The sequence below is a fragment of the Mus caroli genome, chromosome 13, assembly GCF_900094665.2.
Source record: "Mus caroli chromosome 13, CAROLI_EIJ_v1.1, whole genome shotgun sequence".
Classification (NCBI taxonomy): Eukaryota; Metazoa; Chordata; class Mammalia; order Rodentia; family Muridae; genus Mus; species Mus caroli.
The window spans coordinates 63,733,860-63,746,359 of NC_034582.1; the positions used below are offsets into that span (position 1 = coordinate 63,733,860).

Genomic DNA, 12,500 nt, shown 5'->3' on the forward strand with positions numbered 1-12,500 from the left:
GGGAGGGGAGGGGAGGAAGGAAAGGAAGGAAGGAAGGAAGGAAGGAAGGAAGGAAGGAAGGAAGGAAGGAAGGAAGGAAAAGAAGGAAAGAAGGAAGAAAAAGAAGGAAAGAAGGAAGGAAGAAAAAGAAGAAAGGAAGATGAAAAGAAAGGAAGGAAGAAATGAAGAAAGGAAGAAAAAGAAGGAAGGAAAAGAAGGAAGGAAAGAAGAAAAAGAATAAGAGAATGAAGGAAAGAAAGAAGGAAGGAAAAAAGGAAAAGAGAAGAGGACAGCATGTGGAACCTGAAGTAGGGCCTTCTAGATCTGAGTCTTCTGTTTCCCCCTTGTGCATTTATCCCTCGACAGTTTCACTCGTGTACAGAATGATTCTTAGTCTTTCTCGCCCCATGATCCTCTCCCAGCACCTTCCCTCTCCTACGTAACCCTTCTTTCTGACAATACCCCTCTCATTTTCATGTCTTCCATTTGTGTGTGACCCACTGAGTTTAATTTTAATGGTTGGTTAGCTTCGATTGTCTACCTAATTGGATTAAGAAATACCTCAGGCATTAGTGAAGCATACCTTTGGGTGTGTCTGTGAGAATGTTTCCAGAAAGGATTAAGGGAGGTAGGAAGAGTCACCCTGAATGTGACCCTACCATCCCTGGTGCTGGTCCCGGGCTAAATTAAACCGGTAAGGGAAGAAGCCAGCCGAGCACTGGATTCCCCTTCTGCTGCTCCCAGATCTGCCCAGCCACATGCAAGCATCCTCGCACTCCTCCCCTACAGCTGAGAACCACTTCCAGTACCACATCATCCCCACGGTGACAGATGGTCCCCTCAAGCGGTGACCCTTCTCCCTACATACCCGGTCAGGGCAACAGTAAAAGTAAGTATTACAAATGCTCCCTCTCCACCTCTCCCAGCATTTTCTTCAGGGACATAACCACACTTCATTGCGGAGGCCACAAAGCTTCCTTGGAGATGGGAGTTGGGCACAGGGGCCATAAGCAAGATGGCAGAAAGTCCCAACCAGAGGAAAGGAAAAGCACAGTTAACAGGGCTAAGCCAGTGAGTCAGTTACACCCACCTGTTTGTTAAAGTCTGATAATCTGTAAATAAGCCTCAGAGCTTGGCTGAGAATGAACACTGGGTACCCCTGGCCCTGGGGAATGGGAAGAAAGTATCAGGGGCATGCCCTGGTGAATGGCCTTGGATCTGCAAGGTTGCCAGGCCTTTCTGTGAGAACATACCCATGGTTCTGAGTTGTGTTCTCTGCTCCTTCCTGTCGAAGTCAGGGGAGTATGATAGTAGTGGCCATAGAGAAAACGAAGCCTGAAATACAGCACACTGGAGGAGCGAAGTGAGGTGTTGCTTAGCAACTCTTAATAGGAAATAATTTGAACTGGGAAGTTATTTTTTCCTGAGAACTTGCTGCTCCAGCCTGAAGATAAGGATTCACTCCCCTCTCTTCTGGCAGCTCCTCTATCTGCACGCCGGGGTGCCAGGGTGCTTCTACACAGCCCTAACCTGACAGAGAAAAAGCTTGCTTGTAAGAAATCTGATACAGTGAAGAAGAATTATGGTTTCAGTATAAAACCAACAGCTGATCCTCAAATAACAGTGCTCCCCACATTGTACAGAGTTGTGCCTGTGCACACACATCACGGACAACATGAATTTTCCCCTCACTCTAGTGAGCCCCATTTCTCTTATGGAACATGGAGGATGTGGCCACCAAATAAAAAACTCAGCCCACAACTCAGAGTGGTGTCAGTCTAAGGTTTCAACATCCCAGAACCCTACCCCACACCATAATGATTTTCTGAATCTCCAGTCCAAACCTGGCCCAAAGAAAACCATCCAGAATTCCACATCCAACAGTAAGCTTCAGAACAAATGGCAATGGGTATGCAGAGATAAGCGTGCTGCTGTTGGGATCCCAGGGGTAAATGCCTGCTCTCTTTCTTCCATTCCTTCCGTTCAACTTTATATAATTCTCTTAACTTCTCTGGGGTTAAGTTTTCCCATCAGCTAAATGCAAGTTAATAACAGTTGATAGTGGTAAAGAAGTTAGGCGTGTAAACCAAGGCCTGGTGTTGAAGCCTGGGCATATATCCCAGCAGTCTGGTAGTAGAGTTAAGTAGGCTGTTATGTCCTTTGTACATTCATTCATTTATTTCCATAACTATTTACATCTGGTAATGTGTGTGGGCGGCGTGCTGGGTCTTGTAGTCTTTAAAATGCACCTGGGAGCTGGTCATGCATTTAGCCCTGTTGATGAGAGTGCAGTGCTAATCCAATGCACCTTGGGTACTGCGTGATAGTGACTGAAGCTCTGGATTGTGATGCCCATCATTCACATGAAGCCAGCACAGTAGCACACATCTGTAAATGGCAGTACTCCAGTGGTGAGATGAGAGTCCGAAATCAAAGAATATTCCCTCAAGAAGATACAGCCACCCCTGCAAGAGACCCTGTCTCAAACAAGGTGGAGGGGAGGACCCACAGCTATGGTTAACCTCTGACATTCACATGTACACTGTGGCCTGAGCACATTATTACCCACTCATAATAACAAGATATATACATTATACACACATCAAAAAAATAAAATAAAATACACATTGGATACAGGGTGTGGTTTGGGTCTCATGGAAGAACAGAGATAAGATTGGTACAGGCTACCTAATGACCGGATAACTGAGATTTTACTCTCCAGGGCCAGGTTCACGTTCCTCTGAAGAAAATCTCTAGAGGGAAGAGGAGGCTGAGGACATCAACAGAAACAGTTAACCCATGAGACAAGGTCCGAGAAAGCCCAGTGTGTGGCACAGCAAGGCCTCACTAAAAGGCCAGGACAATTTCCCCCACATGCTGCTTAGAACCCAACAGGAGGGAGAATTCAGAAATGCTGCCTCCACTCTAAACAACCAGAGTTGTGTGGGATCCTAAAATAACTGTGCAGCAGGCTTGGTCTACCCAGTATGTGTCCTTAAAACTCACATCCCAGCAGAGTGGGCTTTGCCACTTAAAAACAAACTCCTTCATCTTTGTTCTTAGCTATTAACTACTTTTTAGTGTTTTCTCAGATCTGTGCTTCATGCATAGTACAAAATGCCTTGGGAGCTCTCTACTCATGGTGCATGAAGAAGGGTCTTAGGTGTCCAGAAGGCCTTTACTTTCTCCTTCTTACCAACTTTTAAAGAGATCAAGTCTGCCATTGAGCTACTGTTTTTGTAAAAAAGCCCCTGTGTGCACACATATACCGGGAGCTGGCATCTTTTAAGGTAACAGAACCAGGAAAGTCCCTTCCCTCTGAAGGAATGAGGTTAGCCCTCCAAGCATCTAAAGGCTACACCATCACACTCAGTGTGTTTTGTTTCTGCCACAGCTGAGAGGAGGCTCAGGTGCAGGTTTAACTTCACTCTTCATATGGGGAAAGACAGGGGAATAAACAGAACGCAGCTCCAGAACTTGCAGGGTGGCATTTCTAACAGACTTTTAGTAGCTGCACAACCAACTGCCATTCTGATTATCAGTCCTGACCAGAACTCGCACCTCCTCATCACCAGTCTTCTGTATGTCATCCCTGCCTCAAGAAAATGGGACAACCACCAGATAAGGAGAGGAAACTTGCTCTGGTCAGAAATTCACCAAGCAAGACATTACTTAAAAACCTAGGCTCCACAGTGGCCCCAGTGCCATTTTCATAATGGTCAAATGGCAGCACATTTGATCCTGGGGTATACAGAGGTCAGCCAATATCCTGTGACACATACACAGTAGAGAGAATTCTCTCCCCGTGTCTCCAGAGCCAAGTGAGCAGGTTATTACCTCCTTAGGCCTGTAGGTGTGGATGTACTTCACTGGATATAGTCACACATGAGAACATTTCTAATACTCAACAGACAGTGGTTTGAAAAGGAATGAAGAACCCAAACCTCCTTCACATAGGTTCCCTTCGGTCTAAAGGAAAGCGTGATAGCAGGGGAGTTATCAAGCCTGAGGTGGGAGAGGAAGCCACAGAGGGATGAGACGCAGGAGGGAAGTGCTTCCCTAGGGGCAACATGTACAGATAGAAACTAAATCTGTCAAGGATTGAATACTGCACCCCCGAAAGATTTGTTCAGTTGCTAAATCCTGGTACAACTGAATATAGCTAGTTAGAACCAGCCTGGAGATAGGGCCTCCACAGGTACCATCGAATGAAAATGAAGTCGCATAAGGGGTTCAATTCCAATGTGAATCGTGTTCTTATAATAAAGGGAAGAGGAGCATAAGGTGACACTCTGGGAAAACGCCAAGGGAAGACACAGGATGTCCAGTTGTGAAGGGCACACTGGAAGCTGAAAGAGATGAGGAAGGGGTTCCTCAAGAGCCTACTTGGCAAGCACGGCCCAGCCTCTCCCTCAGTTTCAGGCTCTGGCTTCAGAGCTGAGGACGACATGTCATCCATAAAACACAACTCAGATAGTATGGGTCTCGGTGACAGCAATCCCAGAAACCTGGACCAGCATCCACCACAGAGCAAGCACTGCTCTTTTCAACCAGCCCAGGCCTGTCAAGGTCAACCTCTCCAACTACAGATATGCCTCAGCAGTTCTAAGCAGGGGATTCGTTTGTCAGTCTTGATGGAGCTTCTTTAGGTCAGACTCACTCTTGGGACATTGGTAGCCCCTACATTCCCAATCCTTGACTTACAAACTGTCAGGCGCAGATTGATGTTCGTCTGGGTGATGTGTTGGGTAAAGAAGAGGTATTGAAGAAAATCTTCACGGAGTTCCTCAAAACAAAAAGTGTCCCGTTTATGCCAAAACAAAAACTGTGCCTCATAGTTTCCTGAGCTAGTTTCAAGCTCAGAATGCTTCACGTTCTTTTAATCCAAAGATGACAGGCAAGCATGGCCTCATGACTCACTCCATTGGTGGAGAAGCAGCAATGTAACCAGAAGGCACTCACAGAGCCTGGGGTGAATGGCAAAGACTTCCATGTGAAAGGCAAATAAGAATTCTACAGCTCTCCTCCCTGGCTTTACCCAGAGCTTCTAGAACATCAAACTATGAACCAAACCAACAACAAAACAAACAACAACAACAACAAAAAAAAAAAAACAGCACTGTAAAACTCTGCATTTACCAAATTGCTACATGAAACAAATAAATTGGGTCCAATTTCTGCAGCATGAAGTAACTTCTAGATGAGTGTCATGGTTTGAATATGTTTGGCCCAGGGAGTGGCTCTATTTGGAGGTGTGGCCTTGCTGGAATAGGTGTGTCACTGTGGGCCTGGGCTTTAAGACCCTCATTCTAGCTGCCTGGAAGTCAGTCTTCCACTCAGCCTTCAGATGAAGATGTAGAACTCTTAATTCTGCTTGCACCATGTCTGCCTGGTTGCTGTCATGTTCCCACCTTGATGATAATGGGCTGAACCTCTGGACCTGTAAACCAGCCCCAATGAAATGTTATCCTTAAAAGAGTTGCCTTGGTCATGGTGTCTCTTCACAGTAATGAAACCCTAACTAAGACAAGGAGGCTGGCATGTGTTAAACCAAAACAGCATTGGAGAAGCCCCCTATACATAAAGGGCCAGTATCTTGAACCCCCTTCCCCATCTTCCATTGTCCTTTTCACCCAATTATTCTTTTGAAGCTATTTGGTTGTATGACAAGATTACCCCAAGCCTCCTACCATTATGATGTGCCTGCACTTTCTCATGGTTGCACAAATCTCCCATGTTTACCCTTCCAGAGCCGACGACGGGTACTTTTATGTGAATACCTGTTGAAGCAGCACATCCCAGATTTCATTTCATTGACATATGGGGACCAAATCATTCTATGGGTGGAACTGACGTCTTCGATGGAGAGCATTTATCATCACCCTTGGCTTTCTGCTCCCCACCCCACCCCCCCGCCGCATGACAGTGACACTGGTTAGAATTACTGATATCATGATTAAGAGCTGGCCTCTGAAGTCAGTCCTCTTGTATCCCAAGCCCTTCCCCTAAACTGCATCTCAGCCTGATTGAGATCCTTCATCACCCACCTCTACAGGAGCAGAGCAGGTCAGGAGAGTGCCTACTATGTGAGAAACAAAACAAGCAAAACAAGAGTAGCACAAAGTAGGATCTGGTCGAGTCTATATTATACAAGTGCTAGCCATCGTCACCCTTGTCCCACACTGGGGAGACTAAAGACTGCGTTACATGCAAGGTACTGTACACTAACAAGGGACATCACAACAAAGAAACCTAGCCTCAGCTCAGCTTCTGGGAGGTAAGCTAGGTTCTTAGATGCACTGACTACTTAAAGCATCTGCATTTACTAAGCTTTGTACATGCAAGAGTAATATATGATGGAGTTGAGGGCTAAGCAGGATCAGTGAAGCCATGTCTAAAGGAGAGATGAGAAAACCAGCCTTCTGTCCAGAAGGCTGTCAACTGATGGTCAGCTCACCAGACTGTGTATACTCCATTGAGCCCCTGGAACAACTCCACACCTGTCCTCAGCAAACGTCATCTATGCCACTGCCATGTTATCACCAGCGCTGTCCATGATTTCAGAGAAAGGACAAAAGAACTATACCGGGGGTTTCCTAGTGTTTCCCCTGACTGAGATCTGTGTGCATCATCTCCATGAGGACCAATGAGCAGAAAGGGGGTAATTTTCATAGACCCCTCAGCTCTTCTAGAAAATGCGCCTGTGGGGCACTCCTCTCCAATATTACTTTTACCACCATCAAGAAGAGAGCACGTTTTTAATATCTGAATAGTGCTCCATTGTGTAAGTGTACCTCATTTTCTTTATCCATTCTTCAGTCGAGGGGCATCTAGGTTGTTTCCAGTTTCTGGCTATTATGAATAAAGCTGCTATGGACAGAGTTGAGCAAGTCTCCTTGAGGTATCATGGAGCATCTTTTGGGTATATGCCCAGGAGAGGTATAGCTGGGTCTTGAGGTAGAAGTATTCCCAGTTTTCTGAGAAATAGGCAAATTAATTTCCATAGTGGTTGTACAAGTTTGGACTCCCACCAGCAATAGAGGAGTGTTCCACTTACCCATTGCATAGGGAAGCACTAATCCCTGACACTATTAGTGATACTCTAATAGTGTCAGGCAACTAAGTTAGACAGATGCAGAGATCCACAGCCAAACAGTAGATGGGGCTTAGACACACTTATGGAAGAGTTTTAGGCCCCAAAGGAGATAGAAACTCCTTAGGAAGTCCAACAGAGTCAACTAACCTGGACCCTTGAGACTCTTAGAGAATGAACCATCAACCAAAGAACATCCACGGGCTGGACCTACACTCCGCTGTACATATGTAGGTGATTTGCAGCTTGGTCTTCATGTGGGTCCCAAACAACTGGAGCCAGTTATCTCAAGAGCTGTTGCCTGTCTGCGGCATATGCTTTTCTAGCTGGCCTTCCTTGTCTGGCACCAGTAGGAAAGCATGCACCTAGCCCTGCAGAGACTTGATGTGCCAGTGTGTGTGTGGGGGGGGGGGGGGGGGGGGGGGGTGTGGGTGTGTGTGTGAGGGATATCCAGGGTGGCTTTCACCCTCTCAGAGGAGAAGGGGTGGAGAGAGGGGGTGACCTGGAGGAAGGACAGTGAGCCAGATGTAAAGTGAATAAGTAAAAATAAATAAATAAGTTAATAAAAATAGATAAATAAAATAATTTAAATGCAAAAACATAAAAAAAAGAAAGAAAGAGAAGAGAGCATGTTGCTCTAAGGGACAGGGTGATTCTGTACTTTCTGAAGCAGGGTAAACTTACTGAGACACTTTTAGATGGCCAGTGTTCAGGGAAGGGCCCACATCTATGGCAGATCTATTAAAGAACACTGGAAGATAAATTCAGGTGATTTAAAACAATGATTTCACTGTAAGTCTTCATCCCAGTTAAATGTGTCAGGAGGACCCAGGAAAGATTTCAGTTTTCTATGCAGAATAGAACCTAAAGAATCCCTGCTGTGATGTGGATAGAGTGTAAGTGCTGTGATGTGGATAGAGTGTAAGTGCTGTGATGTGGATAGAGTGTAAGCAGACCCACAGCACAGAATGTGCCCCCTGACAGCCTTGACAACTACAGCCGTGGATCCCAGCTGTGGGCCTTTGCTGATCTTAGAGCCTGCAATGAGAGGAAAGGGCAGGCACAGACATGTCTGCAGAAACACACCCTGCTCGGGGCCGGACACACAACCCATAAGATCACCTCAAGGTACCAGACCCTTTGGATGTAAATGCCCTAAAACTAGAAAAAGACAACCATAAAGTGGTTGAGGTCATGTGTAGACATTTTTAAAAATATCAACAGAAGTTTGGAAACAAAAATGCCAAGGCACATGAAGACGGTTAATACCAAAATAATCCAGTCTAAAGATGACAAAGTCGAGCATAACTCCCAATCAATGAAGCCTGTCTCTCAACCACTTCCTAGAGGGAAGACACCAAGCTGAGAAGATACTTCCACCAATCTCCATGGTCCAGAAGGCAAGACCAACAGTAAAGAGAGCCGCTGGAAGTGGGGGTTCTTGAGAAAAGTCAAGGAGAATGTGAGAGGTGGCTAGTGAGGTGTCATTCATAGATGCAGAAGCCTGTTCTCTGAAGGACACTCTAACAGATGGGAACAATCCTCCCTGATTTAATCACAAAGCTACAAATAAAGCCGAGGGGACTAATTAAGAAACAGGTCTGATGCCACCAATGGGGATGCTCTTGTTTGCCCCAATACTGCAAGATTCAGCTAAGAAATTAGTGTGTGCTATGTAGGAGTGAGTGAATTAAAGATCTGAAAGGAAAAAATGGCAATTCCAGTCAATGGAATGACAACGCTGTACATATAAATAAACTGAAACTCTCAGGCAAAGAAGAGTACTAAGTCTGCTGAGACTGCTGTGTAAAAACGGAATCTTATCAACATTAACAATTAGATAAAGTAACTTTTTAAAGTTTGAGTCACCTATTTTATTTTATTGATATGTAATTTTGTTATTTCTTTTATTTTGAGATTATAATGTAATCTCATTATTCCTATCTTCCCTTCCTCCAAGCTCTTCCATGTGTGTCTCCTTTTTCAAAATCATGGCATCTCTGTTCATTAATTTCTGTTACATGTATATATGTATATACATATATGTTCCTAAATATAGTCTGCTCGGCCTATACAATGTTACCTACATGTATGTTATAAGTCGGGCAAGTACAACAATAGATAGACATGACAAAGCGGGCAGGAGAAAAAGTAATTTCAAGATTCCATTCATAAGACAACAACAAAAATTTTAGGGACTCATTCTCCACATCCTCACTAGCATGTGCTGTCACATGAGTTTTTGATCTTAGCCATTCTGAGAAAGGGGAAGAACCCTCCATTGCTGGTGGGATTGCAAGCTGGTACAACCACTCTGGAAATCAATCTGGCGGTTTCTCAGAGAACTGGAAATAGTTCTATGTGAAGACCCAGTTATACTGCTTCTGGCAATATACCCAAAAGATGCTCCACCATACCCCAAGGACACATGGTCCCCCATGTTCATAGTAGCCTTATTTATAAGAGCTAGAAACTGAAAACAACCCAGATGTCCCTCAACCTGAGGAATGGATACAGAAAATGTGGTTCATTTATACAATGGAATACTCTTTAGCTATTGAAAACAAGCACATCATGAATTTTGCAGGCAAGTGGGTGGAACTTGAAAATATCACTCTGCATGAGGTAACCAAGACCCAAAAGGAAGTACTTACTGATAAGTGGATATTAACCATAAAGTGCAGGATATGCATGATACACTCCACAGACCCAAAGAAGTTAAACAAGAAGGAAGAAAGGATGAATCTCACTTAGAAAGGGAAATAAAATAGTCATAGGAGGCAGAGTGAGGGAGAAAATTGGATGGGAGAGGGGATAGGGAGGGGAGTGGGGGAGAGGATCAGGATCAGGTGTGGAGAGAGACAGGAGAAAGGGACAGGGGACCAGGAGAATGAATGGAAGTCTGTAGATGTAGGTGTGGGAGTAGGAGATGGTGGAAATCTCTAGGAAGTTCCAGAGACCAGGGATGGGAGAAGAGGGGGTAATACAGGTTACCTTAGCAGAGATGTCTAATAGTGGGGACATGGAACCTGAAGTGGCTACCTCCTGTAGCCAGACAGGACCCCCAGTGGAGGTATAAGGAAGGATACAGGGAAAGGCTGGCCTTTCCCCTACAGGGCTGCCTTACTTCAGTGGGAGAAGATGCCCTAATCCAGAGGATACTCCAGGGTGGGATGATACCCAGGGTGCCACCACCCTTCCAGAGGAGAAGAGGAGGGCAGGTAAGGGGGCGGACTCTGTGGGGATGGGATGTCTGGGGGCGGGGCAAGATGCAAATATATAACCTTTAGGGACCTAGGAATAAATCCAGGAGAATTTGCCAGCTCTATAAAGAAGTAAAAGTCTTAGACATAAAAGATCTTCAGACTTTATAGGAAGCATGCTACTGTCTCAGATGGGGAAGAGATCTGAAATCTCTAGGTGTTCTTTTATTAATTCAATGTGTTCGTTCTCTCTCTCTCTCTCTCTCTCTCTCTCTCTCTCTCTCTCTCTCTCTCCACCCCCTGGGGTTTTATTTATAAAAACTAAGCTGGCATCTTGTCTAACTCTCCTCAACCAATACCTATTCCCTATAAAATACAGCCTTCAGCCAACCCATCAAGCAGCTGCTGAGAGGCACCACTCATACAGCAGAAGTGCTGAGTAACATCTCTGGCTAGACTGTACAGTTAAGACATGACATCACCCAGACATGGGCAGATTCTAAGTCAAGAGCCCAAGCAGGAGTGAAATGGGTGTTAGTTTGCAACAGGAATAGGAAGCAAGCTTACTCACAGGATGTGATCATGTTGGTAGAAAAGCAGGGTTGCTGGAGTCTGTCTTTCCAAAGCAAGTGAGTGTAAATGAGAAGGAATTTATGTGTTAGTCTGGGAAAATCAGAGCACACTGTGCAATGGGGGAAAACTCTAGACTGCACCAAGCAGTGGCTGCACTATCCAGAGGACCAGGGGATCAGTCCAACCCAACTGCCAGCAGAATTGATAAATTCCAATAGACACTGTGTGACCCCGGCTACTGAGCACCTCCACAATAGATATTTCAAATGACTTTCTTCTTTGTGCCTGGTTATTTCATTTTCAACTAGACAGGAAGAATGAGATTTGGTGACTTTCTGCTCAGTATGCTGACTTCAGTCAATAATAATAGATTAGATATTTCAAAATTGTTAAAAGATTGGGTATTTCAAAATTGCTAAAAGAGAGAGAGAGAGAGAGCCAGGTGTTGTGGTCCATGCCTCTAATCCTAAAACTTGAAGTCAAGGGCAGAAGGACATGAGAATCTGAGTCGACCTCAGCCCAGGTGGTGAGTTCTAGGCCAACCATGGCTACATAGTAAGACTCTATCTCAAAAAAAGTTTGTTCATAGCTGGGCAGTAGTGGCGCACACTTTTAATGGCAGCACTTGAGAGGAAGAAACAGGCAGATTTCTGAGTTTGAGGCCAGCCTGGTCTACAGAGTGAGTTCCAGGACAGCCAGGGCTACACAGAGAAACCCAGCCTCGCAAAACNAAAAAAAAAAAAAAAAAAAGTCTGTTCACAGTATCTCACTTCAAAAAAGATAATCCAGTCAAGGTGTTGATATGCTAATTACATATGCTAATTACCTTGACTTTATCACCTTACAGATTACATCAGAGTGTCACATTATAATCCATAATACACAGTCATTACTTGTCAATTAAAAGATAAACATATTTTAAATTTTTCACATCTTTCCTTTAGTCAAGTCTAGGATGAAGTCTACATAACCAAGTAAGGCTTGAATTAAGGCCCGAAGATAGAATCCGAAAAAAGTGTGTGATTTCTTACCTGGTCCCAGGCAGACACGGTCCCTCCAAAGCACATGAACAGGTATCCCATGGCAACCAGACATATCCAGATCACCAGCGAGAACACGCGGAGCAGCTTCTTGAACACAGACTCAATGCAGACAAGAATGAATATGGCGAAGAAGATGGCCAGGGCAGTGGGAACGGTTATTAAAAATGCCACATGGTCTTCCACCTCCTGCAGAGAGAAAGCAGAAGATGGAGTTGGAGGGGGAGTGGCCACGACTTATGGGAAAATAGCTCCAGTGTCAACCAATGTCAAACATGCTTGGCTGAAAACCATTTCCAAAGGAGAATCAGTAAAAGTTTTAAACTCCAAGTTTTACTTTGAATGACCATGTTTGATTTTTGTTTTTTGTTTTTTGTTTTTGGGTTTTTTGGGGTATTTTTTCCTAAATAGATCGTGCAAGGCTGGCTCTTTTAAACTAGCAAATTAGCCAGACCCTCACCATTATGTTTTTCCAGAAAAATAAAGAAGTAGATTTTATAACAGAATTGACTTCAAGAAAAAAACAGAGCAGAGGCACAGGCAATCCCATCCATGCCAGGGGAAAATAAGACACATCAACTTCCCTGCTGGGGCTAGAGGGCCGTAAACACT

At 44.6% G+C, this 12,500-nt stretch overlaps 1 protein-coding gene across 1 annotated transcript in view; it reads right to left on the minus strand.

The window, feature by feature from the left end:
- Positions 1-12,500, minus strand: part of Adcy2 (adenylate cyclase 2) — a 389,152-nt gene that overhangs the window by 358,068 nt on the left and 18,584 nt on the right. The window contains exon 2 of the mRNA XM_021179908.2: positions 11,880-12,077. Within this exon, the coding sequence (XP_021035567.1) occupies positions 11,880-12,077 (198 nt within the window). The remainder of the gene's footprint in view (positions 1-11,879; positions 12,078-12,500) is intronic.